Genomic DNA, 18329 nt, shown 5'->3' on the forward strand with positions numbered 1-18329 from the left:
TTATGATGATCAATACAGTGGTATTTTCATAATACATGAATGACATAATTTAGAGCATGAAAACAACATGTACTATAAACAAGGAAGGCCGGTTATTGAAACAAGGATGTACCATTTCTGTTGTCCTCTTTACACATCGTGTTTGTCTGTTAGTGGGAAATTTGAGTGCATGTTTTGAAATCCTAAACGTAATATCTGATGGTATTTTAATATTTAACATTACTTCTCTAGAACAAACAACTGACCCACTGAAGTTGAAGTAGATATTGCTTCTCTATTTGTTGTAGGGGCCAGCCTATACTTGTAATAGGAGCACAGAGTGAGATGTGTATGATTTGTTGCATGTTGTGACCCAATGGATCAGAGTGTGTTTAATGGTAATTGAATCAAATTAGCAGTAGGCTAGAATTAACTAACTACCAGGCAGTTTCGATTGTCTCATCTTCTGCAATCTTTATTATTCAATAGGCTGGCAGGCGATACAGGAATAAAAACGTAAGGACACATGTCTTTTGAATTAACCACCATCCCTCACTACCATTCTTAACCCATCCAGTTGTAACTCATTAAACAGAGACCTATGTAGTAATATTACTACACCCACCAGCTTCATTCAATCTTATTTATATTCATACTCAAGGAATCTATTTGCTGACCACTTTTAAAAGGAAGACCTTTTTTTTCATAGCCCTGTGGTTTCTAAAATTTGTTATACTATAATATATTTGTATATAATACATATGATATGTAAACTCTTCATAAATTTTGGTGAGTGGTGTTAAAGTTGTTGTCCATTTCTCTCCAACCCTCACAAATATCTTAACAATAAACTACACTATTGCAGAGGTTGGTGCATAGTCCAAGGCGAAGGCTTTCTCGTATATGCCGTCTCTTTTCTTTGTGGAAATTTCCTTCAATGGCATTTTTCAATTTACAACTTGTGCAATGTTAAAACACTTGCCAATCTACTTTACCACAAATCCAAGTGATTTGAAAGTTCCTGTTATAAAGACTATTTGCATATATCTCAATTTGGATAGAGGGAAGCAGCTTCCAGGAGTTTTCTGCTTGTATTTTCAATTGCGCATGAAGTATTTACAAGTTCATCCAAGCTTTCAATTGAGACATTGTTGTATGTGGTATTTCACTTTGCTGTGAATTATAACAAACTTTGTGAGATTGTTAGTGAGCTGTTAATCACAGCATGTTATTTCTACTAACCAAACTCACATTATGAAATGTTGTTCCCTTACAGCTAATATTGAGAAATTGACAATTTGATGTGGCAATTATATCTTTCAATAACTCCCTTAATGTGTGTTTTAACATAGAGAGTAGTGTGTTGTAGTGTGTATATTTTAATATATTTTAATTTGTCTTTAAATTTCTGTGGATCATATCACTATAAACAGCATCTAATAGCCAACAGTTAACTATAGCCGTATTGTTGGAACACAATATGATAGTACTTAATGTGTTAATATCATTCAAATCATTAATGGCATTCATGTACAGTACCTTCATATGTAAAGTCAGTTCAAAATGTGTTACATGTAATGTACTCATGAAACAAGGACTTATTAATAAGGACTAATTAATCATTTTTTCTTAGTTTGATATTAATGCACGTAGCAGGTTTGAAGTGAAAATGGTCAATTTAATTATTTTGGGCATAATTCTGGTGCTATCTGCATCATGTTGGTAGAGTGAGATAGGTGAGTGTGACGATATATTTGTTACTTTATCTCATTTGCTTTAATGAGATATAGGTCATGTTTGTTTATGGTACATACAGTCAGACGCAGGGATGTAGCCAGAAATTTGAAAGGGGTGGGGGGGGGGGGTGGAGGAGCAGAATTTTACAAGGGGCACTTCTCACAAAGGGAACATTATTACACTTAAGAGCGCCATGATATACAAAGAAAATTTTTGCCCAAAATGCCTCCCACGTTGCAGGAAATAAACAGTAATGATAGTATTGTATTACGTAGGTACGGTGGCTTAATAGGGACATAGGAAAGAAAAAAGTGTCCCCAAATCTCAAAATTTTGACATTTAATCTCAAAATGTCAGGGAAAAAAAAGTCAAAATGTTGACTTTTAAAGTCAAACTTTTGACTTTTCATCTAAAAAATTTGATTTAAAAGGTCCAAAAATAAATCAAAAGTCAAAATTTTGATATCAAAAGTCAAAAGTTTTAGATTTGAGGACACCTTTGTCCTCCTATTAAGCCCTCGTACGTAGCACTTTCAGGGATAAGATTGAGAAGGGTTACTTAGCTTCCTTCAACCTGAAAAGAGGGCTTAAATGATATTTCCTGGCCTTACTTAAATTTTATTTTTCGGGGTACGCAAAGGGGTGGGGGGTCTCTCCCCCCCCCTCAACCAGCTGTGTCCCTGGTCATGTGTACTGTTCATACAATCAGGTATTAGTCAGCTACATCTGCTGTGTGGTGCGATTGCTGATTTGGTCACTTTCAACCACCACTCTAAATATGCTGCTTATATGTCTGTGAGGTGCTTTAGGTTACAAATGAATATAGCAAATATGTTTCTTTGATATTAAATATATTTAAATGTGCTTTTTAATGTTTTTGTGTAATGCCTCTACTGCAACTTGCTTTAATTGGTAGCTGGTATTTCATTTCATTTGACGGTGGTTTGATTAGTGATTAAAGGAGCTACATGTTCATCTCAAATTTATCTAAAATTAATTTTAAAGCTTGTCGAAAAGTCAGAGGGATTAATTTTCCAAGAAAGCCAAATGTAGTCATCTCAAACCAAATGACATCCCTTATCAGCTCTATTTTGGGAAAAATAATTGTCATAACTTAACAACTTACTATATAATTGTTATCTCAGAACCTCATCTTTGTATCTTTTGACAAGTACATGGAGCTCCTTTAACTATGATATAGCTTGCTTTAACATATCATTCTGCTCTGTCTATTTTTCTCTCTGTGTGTTCAATTGTTGTTTCATGTTGTACAGGAAACGGTTCCAGAGTCTGACTTGATATCTCCTACTTCATCATGTTCCTCCTCTTCTTCCTCCTCGCATCCTCCTCATCCTCATATGATTGCCATCCATTCTCCTTCCTCACCCATTCTTCCATTGCCTCCTATGCCTCCTGTTCGGGTACGTTCTTCCTACATTCTATTAAACTAACAATCCTTTCTCATGTTTTTGCTTTTTCCTTCATGTTATTAAAATGAGCTTTTCCACTTCTAAGAAAAAACCTGGTGACATTAATTTTTTGTACTTGAAAAGAAAAGAAAAAGAGAGATTAATTTGTAAATACACTTAGACATGTCTGTTCTGTTTTGTTTATAGCCAAATCAGGCTTAACAATATCCCAGACATTGTACTTTACAGTCTCTGTACGTTACTTGCGGATTCTTCTCAAATTTGATGTTGCCATTAGTGATGACATATGCATTACCCAAAAGAAATTGTAGGACTCTTATGAGTTAATAGTTTAATTTCTTGTAAATACTTATTAAGCACAGAGTAAGTATAAAGGATATTGTAACCAAAGTTAAAAAATTTATCTTATGAGTTAATGACTGTACAATATGCCTTTCTGAGTTTAATGAACAAGTTTACTTTCATTTTTAACCAATTAAACAATTGAAGTATCAAGTATTGAGCTATAAAGTTACTAAACACAGTGATCTAATAATCACCTTTGTAATTTAATCCATTGCCTTGATAAACTATGTTTTTACCTGGAACAATTTGCACTTTATGTATGATTGCTGATACCGCAAAAGCCTGACATTTCCTTTAAGGAAATGAACGTTGGCGGGCAAACATCTCAGCATCATTTCCTCACAGTATAGTTTTACTATGTTTGTTTGAATTCTAATAAGTCTAAATATAAATTATTGGAAAGGGTTTAAGTTCTCCTTCTTTCCTGGTTTTCACTTTCCATCAGGAAGAACTGTTCTTTTCTTTAAATAATTCAGAGACAATGGTGTATGACACAGAACCAGACATGAGAGCTCATCATAAATGTGTAATAATGGACTATTGTTTAGTGATGCTTATGACTATGCAGGTTCTGTTGTGTTCTTGAAAATCAACTGCAGGTGTGACTCAAACAAGTCCTATGCACCCAGCTGAGCAAAGTATGGCCTGCAAGATTCTCCAAACAATGCCACCTCCTCTTCCTTACCCCACCCCCACCAGCAAACATTTTATTAACTTATTTATAAAACAGATGAGTACTTGTAAATTTAAAAGCTGTATGCCTGATTGGACATTGACCTAATATTTGACATCATGGAAAGAAAAAATGTTTCACATTATGCTGAGAGAATCTGTTCCATTTATAATGACTTTACTTTCCCTAGAAATTGTAATCTTGAGATGAGAAGTTTATGATTCAGTGAAGACAATAAAGTTACATTTTGTTTTACCCGTGGGATGTAATCAGTGCTGATAGTACCATGCACACTGTATGACTCATGCCTGTAACACAGTCATTAAACTAGTTTATGAGGCACAAGGTATTAAAGCAGAGTGTGTTAATGTTGGCAGCATTAAGAACATGTGCTGGTAGATGATCTTCATATGTGTATAGAGTATCTAAATAACATATCATGTATACCTGCCATTAGGTTCCCCTCTACTTGTTAAGTAGCAGAGTCAAACAGGACCCCAGGGAATCAATTCATACACCAAATATTAAGAGTCTCACAAGTAGTCTAGTAGCAAGAAATTACAGGACAATAGAGTCATATGTGATGGCTAATGTTGTTACCTATCATATGTACAGTATTAGGGAGAACTGTGAACTGCATATTGAGGTTTTAATGAATAATCAAGATGGGGGGGATGGGGGATGGGGGGAGGTAGTTCCATTCAGCTTTATCATCTTTGATATTATTCAGAAAGTTGTGAGACAACTATAAAAGAGACAACTATAAAAGAATATGCTTCATTTATTATTAGTTATTTATCCCAATTGTGGAGTTCAGACCGTCTCAGCCTTTATAGAGGGGAGAATGGTGATATAGATAAGTGCAGTAGTGATTTAGTCAACCAATGAGAACAGAGAGAATATGAATAGTTTTGTAAAATTTATTCAAGAAAGTGCAGAAAAGTTACTTTTGTGGCATGGAATTGCCATCAACTTGTAGTTTCACAAAATTGTTTTTATTGTGATTCTCCAGTAGTCAGAATGAATAGATTGTATAAGAACAGACTTTGCTAAATCTCATCGGTATAATTATTTCCTGTTGTGTACATAAAACCGTTTCCATCATATTTCTGCTGTTTCTGTGGGCTAGCTAACTGTTTTGTATATCTTTAATTTTTGTTTTGGAACTTGTTCTAATATTGTCTAACACTGTAAATCAATATTAGAACACCAGACCTGCCGTACCAATAAATCTTCAAAGCCTTGAGAAATTTCAGCACTATACTGGGTGTCCCAGGAAATATGAAAGGAAGGGAAAATGTTGACATTTATTCCTGGACATGAAATGTGGAGTACATTAACTAGGAACAGTATACCTACTCAAACCAATTTCAGTCATCCTGTTTAAGAGGAATGAGTCAAGTATTAGAGAACCAAACAGTCACGTTTTGACATGTTAAGTATGCAGAACAATGCAATCCCTACTAAGGCAGAGTTTCAGTTCATAAATTGTTTTCATGGTTTTGTGTATTAAAATCCAATGCCAGTGCAGTTCTCTAATATTGATTAGTTAAAGTTGATTTCAAATACCGATGTAATTTGGAAACAATTGAAAGTTTTCAAATTAGCCATTTTCAATTAGATAATACATGTACTAATATGAAAACAGATCTTGAGCCTTACATTAGATCCATTGACTGCTCTATACTCAACTATCACAATAAATATGGGAGAGTGTCTTATTTGATCAATTTTAATATTACTCTGAGTTATACTTGGTAGATTCCCAATCACTGTTGTCCAAAGAAGTGGCCTCTTGATCTCCTTTCAGTTGTTCTAGTTGTACTGTCTGTATCCATTGATCGATGGATAGCAAAATATACCAAACTTTACTCTTTCACTTCCAATAATTTATGCAAATCAATCGATTTATTGACTAAATACACATGCACAGACTGTGAATTTGAAAACACAATAATCCTTGACTGAGTTAGGAAAGTTAATGTTAAAAGTAAGCAATGTTTACAATGTTGATTGGCCCAATTGGTCAACTTAAATATATACGGCTACTGTACACTAGACTTGGATAATCTCTTATATACAGCTACTGTACACTAGACTTGGATATTCTCTTATATACGGCTACTGTACACTAGACTTGGATATTCTCTTATATACGGCTACTGTACACTAGACTTGGATATTCTCTTATATACGGCTACTGTACACTAGACTTGGATAATCTCTTATATACGGCTACTGTACACTAGACTTGGATATTCTCTTATATACGGCTACTGTACACTAGACTTGGATAATCTCTTATATACGGCTACTGTACACTAGACTTGGATATTCTCTTATATACGGCTACTGTACACTAGACTTGGATAATCTCTTATATACCGCTACTGTACACTAGACTTGGATATTCTCTTATATACGGCTACTGTACACTAGACTTGGATAATCTCTTATATACGGCTACTGTACACTAGACTTGGATATTCTCTTATATACGGCTACTGTACACTAGACTTGGATAATCTCTTATATACGGCTACTGTACACTAGACTTGGATATTCTCTTATATACGGCTACTGTACACTAGACTTGGATAATCTCTTATATACGGCTACTGTACACTAGACTTGGATAATCTCTTATATACGGCTACTGTACACTAGACTTGGATATTCTCTTATATACGGCTACTGTACACTAGACTTGGATATTCTCTTATATACGGCTACTGTACACTAGACTTGGATATTCTCTTATATACGGCTACTGTACACTAGACTTGGATATTCTCTTATATACGGCTACTGTACACTAGACTTGGATATTCTCTTATATACGGCTACTGTACACTAGACTTGGATATTCTCTTATATACGGCTACTGTACACTAGACTTGGATATTCTCTTATATACGGCTACTGTACACTAGACTTGGATATTCTCTTATATACGGCTACTGTACACTAGACTTGGATATTCTCTTATATACGGCTACTGTACACTAGACTTGGATATTCTCTTATATACGGCTACTGTACACTAGACTTGGATATTCTCTTATATACGGCTACTGTACACTAGACTTGGATATTCTCTTCAAACTTTCTCCTCTTTGCCAAGGTAATCTGTGTACATCATTCTACTGCTTCTCTTTGATCAAACTTATCTTTCCTTGGAGTTTATGCCTAGTTATAGGTATACTTGCATATCACTACAGTCTTCCTCATTATTTCCATTATCCATCATTTAGCTACACTGAGAGCTCCGGTCCTCCATCTAATCAGGTCTAAATGTTATTTTATCATCCAGACTTTGTTTATGTACAGAGGTACATAGAGGTGAATATATTGCTACACCTGTGTTGATTACAGCATGACTCACAATGCATTGACTTTGTAGTTTGGTAGATGAAATTTAAGGACAGTTGTACCTGTCACCCATGATAGCAGGAAGCAGAGATTTATACAATCTGTTAGTAATCGCTGAAAGACTAACTCTATCATTTCTGTCATTGAATAAGAATAATACAACAACAAGTTCATGTATTGGTTGAATGTCACACAGGCTTTGGCCTAGCTTGTCTGTTAACATTATATCCTAAGTTGAACCTTTCTATGATTAAGTCTGTCCATATGACTGTTACTTAACAGATCTCAATTGCAGCTAGGCAACATAGTAATGTTTTGGCAGTTTGACTTTAACAAATAACTGTCCACAAAGACTATTTTTCATTTATGAGTTGAAAAATCCAGAACAGTGAATTAACTTCCAACCTTAAGAATTTGATCCGGGGTGTCCCGCTTCATATGCGGACACCCTAACCAACTACGCTATAGACGCTGATACATGTTCGTATGTATGCATTTTTGTATGTATGTATTCAAGCAAACAATTACACACAGTGACTGTATCACTTTCTTAACACATTCTCCTGTTTAGTTGAGCTCAGGTCATGTGACCTGGATACACCTAGCATTATAAGCTACTAGTATTTCTTGCTAATAACCTTGTTGAGATAATGACATGAAGCAAACAATATATAACATAAGAAATGAGTATCATTGCCACTCATGGAGAAACAAAACACAATCACATCAATCACAGTTTCAAAGTCCTTGTAAACAAACAAAGCCACATTAAAATTCAATGACATACTGCTTCAACCTGTGTTCATGGGCTCTGTCATTACTCATTTACTAGGATATATGCCATGCAATCGGAAGAAGATGTCTGCTAATTATTTGCTGTATTCAAGTGGGTACTTAAAAAAAAAGTCAACATAAAAAGTCACATGACTAAAACAAAGCTTCTTCTTTCCAAACCATTATGTATGAATTGTGGTTTCCAATAGTGATTTTCTCACACCTTCTTTAATTGTTAAATGTTGTAGTGAGTGTAATATTGTAGATGACTATATATCATGTACTGACTTAAAGGTAGACAAACTCCAGTATAATTTATTACATGGTTTAATAATCACAAATCTACTGTTGTTAGGGACTAGACCATATGTCATTGTAGATCCTGTAGATTTTAATAATCTATATTGTATGTGCAGGTTTGGTGCTCATGAATAAATACTTAACTTATTACTTGGGATCCACATTTATGTTTATAAAATAGGCGGATCTATCTCCATTTGCCTAAATATTGTAAGTCATTAAATAATTCTTCCGTCTCCTCATCTTGTTCTATGTATTACAGCTCCTCTCTCTTCCCTCTTGCTCGTTCCACTTTCCATTCCCCTCCTTCCATCTCCTTTGTCCTCTTTTACTTGAAAACTATACAGGAATTCCATGACTAACCATTGAGCAGTCTCCATTGCATTGCAGTAATCAACCACAGGTTACATTACCCTCCCCACTCCCCCTCCAACCCTCTCACCTATAATCCTGACAGTTCATGTTAGAATGTCATTACATCATGTCTCCCCTATACTTTAAGTGCTAGAAGCTATTAACATGCATTATTCTACAGATAAACAGGTAACAATAAAAAGCTTTGTCAGTATGATATGTACTGCAAGAGTAATGTACTCCAAGATTACTGTACTCCAAGAGTCACTCCAAGATTAATGTATGTTGTCCAGTTCCAGAGTAGTTGACAATTCATAATCATGAATGTTAGAGACTGACTTCAGTCGGCTTGCGGCTTTGATAAGCCAATGAGGCTTCTTCGCGAGTTCCTGCTTGAAGGATCTAAAATACATGGATCTAATATACATACATGCACATACATACTATATAGTGCTCTGTATGGTATGTTCTATATAGTTTACATTTTGCTCTGTATGGTATGTACTATATAGTTTACAACGTGCTCTGTATGGTATGTACTATATAGTTTACATAGTGCTCTGTATGGTATGTACTATATAGTTTACATAGTGCTCTGTATGGTATGTACTATATAGTTTACAACGTGCTCTGTATGGTATGTACTATATAGTTTACAACATGCTCTCTATGGTATGTACTATATAGTTTACATAGTGCTCTGTATGGTATGTACTATATAGTTTACATTTTGCTCTGTATGGTATGTACTATATAGTTTACATAGTGCTCTGTATGGTATGTACTATATAGTATACATAGTGTTCTGTATGGTATGTACTATATAGTTTACATAGTGCTCTGTATGGTATGTACTATATAGTTTACAACGTGCTCTGTATGGTATGTACTATATAGTTTACAACGTGCTCTATATGGTATGTACTATATAGTTTACATAGTGCTCTCTATGGTATGTACTATATAGTTTACAACGTGCTCTGTATGGTATGTACTATATAGTTTACAACGTGCTCTGTATGGTATGTACTATATAGTTTACATTTTGCTCTGTATGGTATGTACTATATAGTTTACAATGTGCTCTGTATGGTATGTACTATATAGTTTACAACGTGCTCTGTATGGTATGTACTATATAGTTTACATTTTGCTCTGTATGGTATGTACTATATAGTTTACATAGTGCTCTGTATGGTATGTACTATATAGTTTACATTTTGCTCTGTATGGTATGTACTATATAGTTTACATTTTGCTCTGTATGGTATGTACTATATAGTTTACATAGTGCTCTGTATGGTATGTACTATATAGTATACATAGTGTTCTGTATGGTATGTACTATATAGTTTACATAGTGCTCTGTATGGTATGTACTATATAGTTTACAACGTGCTCTGTATGGTATGTACTATATAGTTTACAACGTGCTCTATATGGTATGTACTATATAGTTTACATAGTGCTCTCTATGGTATGTACTATATAGTTTACAACGTGCTCTGTATGGTATGTACTATATAGTTTACAACGTGCTCTGTATGGTATGTACTATATAGTTTACATTTTGCTCTGTATGGTATGTACTATATAGTTTACAATGTGCTCTGTATGGTATGTACTATATAGTTTACAACGTGCTCTGTATGGTATGTACTATATAGTTTACATTTTGCTCTGTATGGTATGTACTATATAGTTTACATAGTGCTCTGTATGGTATGTACTATATAGTTTACAACGTGCTCTGTATGGTATGTACTATATAGTTTACAACGTGCTCTGTATGGTATGTACTATATAGTTTACAATGTGCTCTCTATAGTATGTACTATATAGTTTACAATGTGCTCTCTATGGTATGTACTATATAGTTTACAATGTGCTCTCTATGGTATGTACTATATAGTATACATAGTGTTCTGTATGGTATGTACTATATAGTTTACATAGTGCTCTGTATGGTATGTACTATATAGTTTACATAGTGCTCTCTATGGTATGTACTATATAGTTTACATAGTGCTCTGTATGGTATGTACTATATAGTTTACAATGTGCTCTCTATGGTATGTACTATATAGTATACATAGTGTTCTGTATGGTATGTACTATATAGTTTACATAGTGCTCTGTATGGTATGTACTATATAGTTTACATAGTGCTCTGTATGGTATGTACTATATAGTTTACATAGTGCTCTCTATGGTATGTACTATATAGTTTACATAGTGCTCTCTATGGTATGTACTATATAGTTTACAATGTGCTCTCTATGGTATGTACTATATAGTATACATAGTGTTCTGTATGGTATGTACTATATAGTTTACATAGTGCTCTGTATGGTATGTACTATATAGTTTACATAGTGCTCTCTATGGTATGTACTATATAGTTTACATAGTGCTCTGTATGGTATGTACTATATAGTTTACATAGTGCTCTCTATGGTATGTACTATATAGTTTACATAGTGCTCTGTATGGTATGTACTATATAGTTTACATAGTGCTCTGTATGGTATATACTATATAGTTTACAACATGCTATGTACAATATGGTATGTACTATTTAGTTAACATAGTGTTCTGTATGGTATGTACTACAGTATATAGTTTACATAGTATCAGTTATCATGTTTACTTCCTTCACATGATTTAATTATTCTCTTAGAATTATTCCAGTTTAATAATTATCACATGATCCTTTCCATTATTGATGAACTAATTCTTGATTTGACATTCTCCACCCTGAACAGAATGTATCAAGCAGGAGGTATTCAGATTCAGTAGAAGACATCTCACCAGAGGCCATTCCTCTAGAGAAGGAAGGCATCCTTTCAAAGTTAAAACTGACAGAAAATGGCAAGAAGGTGAAGCCAAAGTGGGTTCCCTGTTACACAACCTTGATAGGATCCAAGCTCAGTTTTTACAAGGATATCAAAAATGTAGAGGTAAGTGTAGGTGATAAATGTGCTTGCAGCAAACAGATGAATTAAGATTACTAGAGGTTGAGAGGATGCAGATGGTTATCTCATACAGGGAAATAATGATTATTAACCTTCTACAATTCCTCCTTTAATTGTATCAGTTACTTATATCCTGGCAGAGGATGTGACGTTTTGTGTCTTGACTGTGTTAGGATGCGGACTGGTGATTGGTCAAAAGTTAATTGGTGGGATGATTGATGAAGTTTGGAGATACAATCTACCAGAAGACATGATCCATGACTGTTGTGCACAAGAAACTTAATATCTGCAATTGTTTCTTTAAACTAAAAATTGTAATTAACCTCCTCACCCTCCAACCTCCCCTCCCTCCTCCATTCTGTCCAGAAACAAGAAATAAATGTGTTAGTCCTTTTAATGGTCATCATAATATTATCACAAGTTATAGCATTTACCACAATGATTTTGAGTGGATTGAATCATGAAAAATGTCTCTAACGATGTGAAATTTTCAGAAGGGAAACAATGGTTCATCACCAACTGGTCCCCCAGACTACACATTTGAACTCTATGGTGCTGAACTGAAGTGGCCAAAGAATGAGAGAGCAAAGCTTGGACGGAAATTTGCTTTTGAGGTATGACCTCAATTCATTGGGTTTTATATTCAGTTCTGCATTTGGATTTGGGAAATTTGATGAAATAAAACCAGAAACTTCTTCCCAGTCTGAGGTGTGTCATAGCTTGCAGTCAAATGCTGGTTTGAACACAACAGTCATTATATTAAGCAGTGTGTGAACAAAATCAATAGCTTAGCAAAAGCTTGTTGCAGCATTAGGCACAAACCATAATATACAACATAAAATAAAAATGAATAAGCATGTCAAAAACCCTTTCAATATGTTTTTCTTCATTTGTCATTTGCGTTTCTTGATAACCATATTTACATTACATTTCAATTTTTCAGCTGGACCTACCAGCAAACGAGATTCTAGTACAGGGAGAGACAGAGGAGGATTGTTTACAGTGGTTCCAAGCAATTAATAACGGTATCAGAGCATTGGTAAGTCAAACTGAAACCAGCTCCATTCAGACAAATACTTCCTATTGCCCAAACTACTGCAGTCAGCTGGTAATTTGTGCAAATGACTGACCAAGACATTTTATTGGTGAATATTTGTAGACTTAGTCTCTGTTAGGTTTGCTTTAAAGTGTGGTAGGTGGAAACTTCCAAGCAAATAAACTGACTTTCATCAGGTAAAGTATGTCTTATGACACCTACGTATGCAACAAAGTTACTTTACAGTTCATATTCACATCTATCTAATAATACATGTTAGGTTACAGAAGCAACTGGCTGCTTGAAACCAGATAACAGTGAAAATGAAATCATTACCGGAGTAATAGTTGATTTAGAAGTAGGTTACTACCAGCCATCATGCCAGATAAAGTATGATGGCTGGATTGGTTACACATCACTGATTGATAATGAATGTTTATTATCTTATATTAATTTCAGTGCTTAATTGTGAACTCTTCTTTATTTCACTTTGTAGGGTCCAAATCAGCGTCTCTTTTCACAATCCAATAAAGGAGACATTTTCCCAGATAGTCCAGAGGGGAAGGGCAAAATACCAAAATCACCTATCAGGGAAAATGCTGAGACAGGTGAGTTTAGAATTGAAAGCAAAATCAAAACCCTGTTCTTGGTAAATAATAATAAATAGCAAGATTTATATACCTGTGTGGTTTAATGTATCTTCTTTATTTGTTTCCTGCAATGTTGACTCCATAAATATTTATTAATTGGTGTCAAGAAAACAACAGATTCGCCTTCTTATGTTTTGATGATCTATACTATCAGCTATCTCTTTATTATATGTTAGCTATCTCTATATGAAGTTAGCTATTGCTATTTTATATTAGCTATCTCTATATGATGTTAGCTAGCTATATATTATGTTAGCTACAGTATCTATATATAATGTTAGCTATCACTATTTATATTAGCTATCTCTATTTAATATTAGCTATCTCTATATTATGTAAGCTAGCTATATATTATGTTAGCTACAGTATCTATATATTACGTTAGCTATCTCTATTTCATATTAACTATCTCTATGTTATGTTAGCTATCTCTATATTATCTTAGCTATCTCTATATTATCTTAGCTACAGTATCTCTATATTATGTTAGCTATCTCTATTTTATATTAGCTATCTCATCCTTTGTTAGCCAGCTAATATCATCAGCAGTTTGCTTTGGAGTGAGAAACATGCATTAATTATTCTAAGTTCTATTGCTGCTCTCGACTTCCAACAGACTTCTTAAAGAGTATCAGCAAATCCAAGATCAAAGACAAGCTGAAAAGTTTTATTACTAAGAGACCAAACCCCGAATATCTGAAGGAGAAAGGAATCCTGAAAGGTACGTTTCATTAACACTATACGATGTCAAACTTTACAATACGTTGGGACGTTGCCATGGTGATTGTGGTGTAACTTAATAGTGATTGGTAGCTTGTGTCCACTTACAATGTGTGTCTGGAGTTGCAGACATCCAAACATAAATTAATGCCATGTGAAATGGCACTGTTGAGTGAGTCTTCATCAGAGCAACCGGTGGAATTGAATTTGGATGATCTTTTTGATGATATTCCAAGTTGAAATTATAATTTCATATTGATTTTTTAAAACAGATGTAAACAGCTATTAATTTCTTTCAGTGTTTTTTTCAGAGTTGGAAACACTGAAACCTTTTTTCATTATGTTTTTGAGATTAAGAAAGATAGTAAATTGTATAAAATATGAATCAAAAATATACTCTTTTCTAAATGCACAAACAGAAATAGTTTGATTAAAAGTCACCATCTTTTTGTTATGAATGTCAGTCGAGTTCCTCAATTCATACTCAGTCCTTAAAATTTCACTGTTCTACTTTTCTCTGCTTTTCACAATGTATTATTTTTGTTCTCCTCAGAGGAAAATGTGTTTGGAAAAAGATTAGTGGAGCTATGTCATAAAGAAAAAAGCACAGTACCAAGTTTTATTCTTAGCTGTATCGAAGCAATTGATAACCGAGGATTAGAAGTTGATGGCATTTATCGTGTCAGCGGTAACCTGTCAATGATTCAGAAGTTACGGTTGGAGGTGGACCAGGGTAAGTGGACTAAATAGAGGTTGCAGTAATATGCTAAGTTACGGTTGGAGGTGGACCAGGGTAAGTGGATTACATAGAGGTTGCAGTAATATGTTAAGTTACGGTTGGAGGTGGACCAGGGTAAGTGGACTACATAGAGGTTGCAGTAATATGCTAAGTTACGGTTGGAGGTGGACCAGGGTAAGTGGACTGCATAGAGGTTGCAGTAATATGCTAAGTTACGGTTGGAGGTGGACCAGGGTAAGTGGACTAAATAGAGGTTGCAGTAATATGCTAAGTTACGGTTGGAGGTGGACCAGGGTAAGTGGACTACATAGAGGTTGCAGTAATATGCTAAGTTACGGTTGGAGGTGGACCAGGGTAAGTGGACTACATAGAGGTTGCAGTAATATGCTAAGTTACGGTTGGAGGTGGACCAGGGTAAGTGGACTGCATAGAGGTTGCAGTAATATGCTAAGTTACGGTTGGAGGTGGACCAGGGTAAGTGGACTAAATAGAGGTTGCAGTAATATGCTAAGTTACGGTTGGAGGTGGACCAGGGTAAGTGGACTACATAGAGGTTGCAGTAATATGCTAAGTTACGGTTGGAGGTGGACCAGGGTAAGTGGACTACATAGAGGTTGCAGTAATATGCTAAGTTACGGTTGGAGGTGGACCAGGGTAAGTGGACTAAATAGAGGTTGCAGTAATATGCTAAGTTACGGTTGGAGGTGGACCAGGGTAAGTGGACTACATAGAGGTTGCAGTAATATGCTAAGTTACGGTTGGAGGTGGACCAGGGTAAGTGGACTACATAGAGGTTGCAGTAATATGCTAAGTTACGGTTGGAGGTGGACCAGGGTAAGTGGAATTACAGTGTGGGGACAAAATTCTAACTATGGCATTGCATGCCAAAGCAACTTCACATGTTAGTAGACATATTTGAACTTTTATTTTAATTTTTTAATTCATTATAGTAAACGCTACCCTTGAATAGAAAGCAAAACTCTCAGCAACTGTTCACCTTAATTATAAACATAGCAATTATATACAATCAGCCATTTCCTTCAAAAGCTATGTTGGTTTATTTTCAAGTTTAACATGTTCACTTGAGAGATGAAAAAGAATTGTAAAAATAGAACAACTGGAAAGGACACCTAAAGTATGCAAAGTTGTATGTAACTAACTCCTGTATTTAAATAGGGGACAAAATAATACTCTGCATGCCAAAGCATCTTCACATGTTAGAAGACATATTTTGAACCTATTCTGATATCCTATGTTAGTGGTTTATTTGGAATGTTTTATATGTAGAGAAAGGTTTCATATCTGTCTACTGTAGTGTGTATGGTACATACCTTCATTATGCTTTGTTTTGTTTCTGTCATAAAATGTCAATACAAGAATGTCATAATAGGATATAATAAATAGGATGTAATAATATTAAGACAGTTTTCTCTTTCAATTCATTATATTATACCCTACCCTTGAATAGAAAGTGAAACTCTTAGCAACTGAAGTGTAAAAACATAAGGAATCATAGGTAATCAAGGAGGATTACTACTATGATTATCTTCATTGATATAATTGTAAAACCTATAAAATGGAGCTTTTTAAATTTTTATTCTGTATCAATCTTGCTTACAGAGAAACCAGTCAACCTGAACAATTCACCTTGGAGTGACATTCATGTCATCGCTGGTTCCCTCAAACTCTTTTTCCGGGAGTTGCCGGAACCTTTATTCACCTATGATGCCTATGATAGGTTCATCCAGTGTTCCAGTAAGTCCAATAACTACCTATAACATTCACCTTTGATGCCTATGATAGGTTCATCCAATGTTCCAGTAAGTCCAATAAGTACCTATAACATTCACCTATGATGCCTATGATAGGTCCAACCAATGTTCCAGTAAGTCCAATAACTACCTATAACATTCACCTTTGATGCCTATGATAAGTTCATCCAATGTTCCATTAAGTCCAATAACTACCTATAACATTCACCTTTGATGCCTATGATAGGTTCATCCAATGTTCCAGTAAGTCTAATAACTACCTATAACATTCACCTATGATGCCTATGATAGGTTCATCCAATGTTCCAGTAAGTCCAATAACTACCTATAACATTCACCTATGATGCCTATGATAGGTTCATCCAATGTTCCAGTAAGTCCAATAACTACCTATTACATTCACCTATTTTGTCTATGATAGGTTCAACAGGCATCTTACAAACATAAATAAAGTGTCAGCAGTTCCATTAAGTACAATATTGGCAAGGAATGAAGTGTGCAGGGAGAAAGTAACAAAGGCGATGTTTGTGGGAATAGTACAAGTTAAATATATAACCTTGCTAGTAAGACTAGACATGTTCCTGTGGATCACAAATACCCCCATCTCCCTCCCTAGTGTAACAACCATGTGTAACACACTTTACTGGTTTGTTATGATGTATGTACACGACAACGAGCTGTAACATACTGTACTGGTTAGTTATTATGTATGTACACAACGACTATAACATATTGCACTGGTAAGTTACTTTATATGTACACAATGACTATAACATATTGCATCGGTTAGTTATTATGTATGTACACAAGGACTTTAACATATTGCACTGGTTAGTTATTTTGTATGTACACAACGACTATAACATATTGCACTGGTTAGTTATTATGTATGTACATATCAACCAGTGGTAAGATACTCTGCTGGTTTGTTATATGGTATACTATATAGCATGAATACTTGTTATAGCATATTGTGTTATACTACTAGCCAAATGTGATACAACATTATTACATGTTTTTAAGTTATTTATTGCATATTTTGATGTCTGGTTGGATAGTACAGGTGATCCTTCCAGCCGTAAGTGACAACACTCAACCAATGATACTATTTATGTATTAATTTATCAGTGATTATGTCTTCCTGTACCCAATAGCAAACAATGACACCAAATCTAGGATCAAGAGATTACGAGAGCTGTTACATGGGCTGCCCAAAGAACACAAGGACACAATCTACACACTCTTCGCTCACTTTCAAAGGTAACCATTTTCATTGCATATTATGACAACCAAAACTTGTCAAAAAACGTGCATAAATACTGCAATTATTCTCTAGCCATGCCATACAAGCAGCTCTTGGATGGGCCTTTGTGACAGGTCTATGACTAACTTTGGCTTTGCCTTCATTTAAGCAGGGAATTGCTCATAGTTAACCTGAATTCATTCATTTAATTCTTTGTAATTCATGTCAATT

General features: G+C 34.8%; 1 protein-coding gene across 6 annotated transcripts in view; it reads left to right on the forward strand.

The window, feature by feature from the left end:
* The window catches only part of LOC139958927 (rho GTPase-activating protein 15-like), a 74530-nt gene that overhangs the window by 50727 nt on the left and 5474 nt on the right, over positions 1-18329 (forward strand). For 3 of the 6 annotated variants that reach the window (XM_071956372.1, XM_071956375.1, XM_071956373.1), the window contains 10 exons: positions 469-495; positions 2990-3136; positions 11729-11923; positions 12433-12552; positions 12882-12977; positions 13471-13582; positions 14241-14345; positions 14898-15077; positions 16704-16838; positions 18010-18115. In XM_071956372.1, the coding sequence (XP_071812473.1) occupies positions 469-495; positions 2990-3136; positions 11729-11923; positions 12433-12552; positions 12882-12977; positions 13471-13582; positions 14241-14345; positions 14898-15077; positions 16704-16838; positions 18010-18115 (1223 nt within the window). The remainder of the gene's footprint in view (positions 1-468; positions 496-2989; positions 3137-11728; positions 11924-12432; positions 12553-12881; positions 12978-13470; positions 13583-14240; positions 14346-14897; positions 15078-16703; positions 16839-18009; positions 18116-18329) is intronic. The other 3 variants (XM_071956376.1, XM_071956374.1, XM_071956377.1) reach the window with 3 other exon arrangements.

The sequence above is a fragment of the Apostichopus japonicus genome, chromosome 18, assembly GCF_037975245.1.
Source record: "Apostichopus japonicus isolate 1M-3 chromosome 18, ASM3797524v1, whole genome shotgun sequence".
NCBI classification, from domain to species: Eukaryota; Metazoa; Echinodermata; class Holothuroidea; order Aspidochirotida; family Stichopodidae; genus Apostichopus; species Apostichopus japonicus.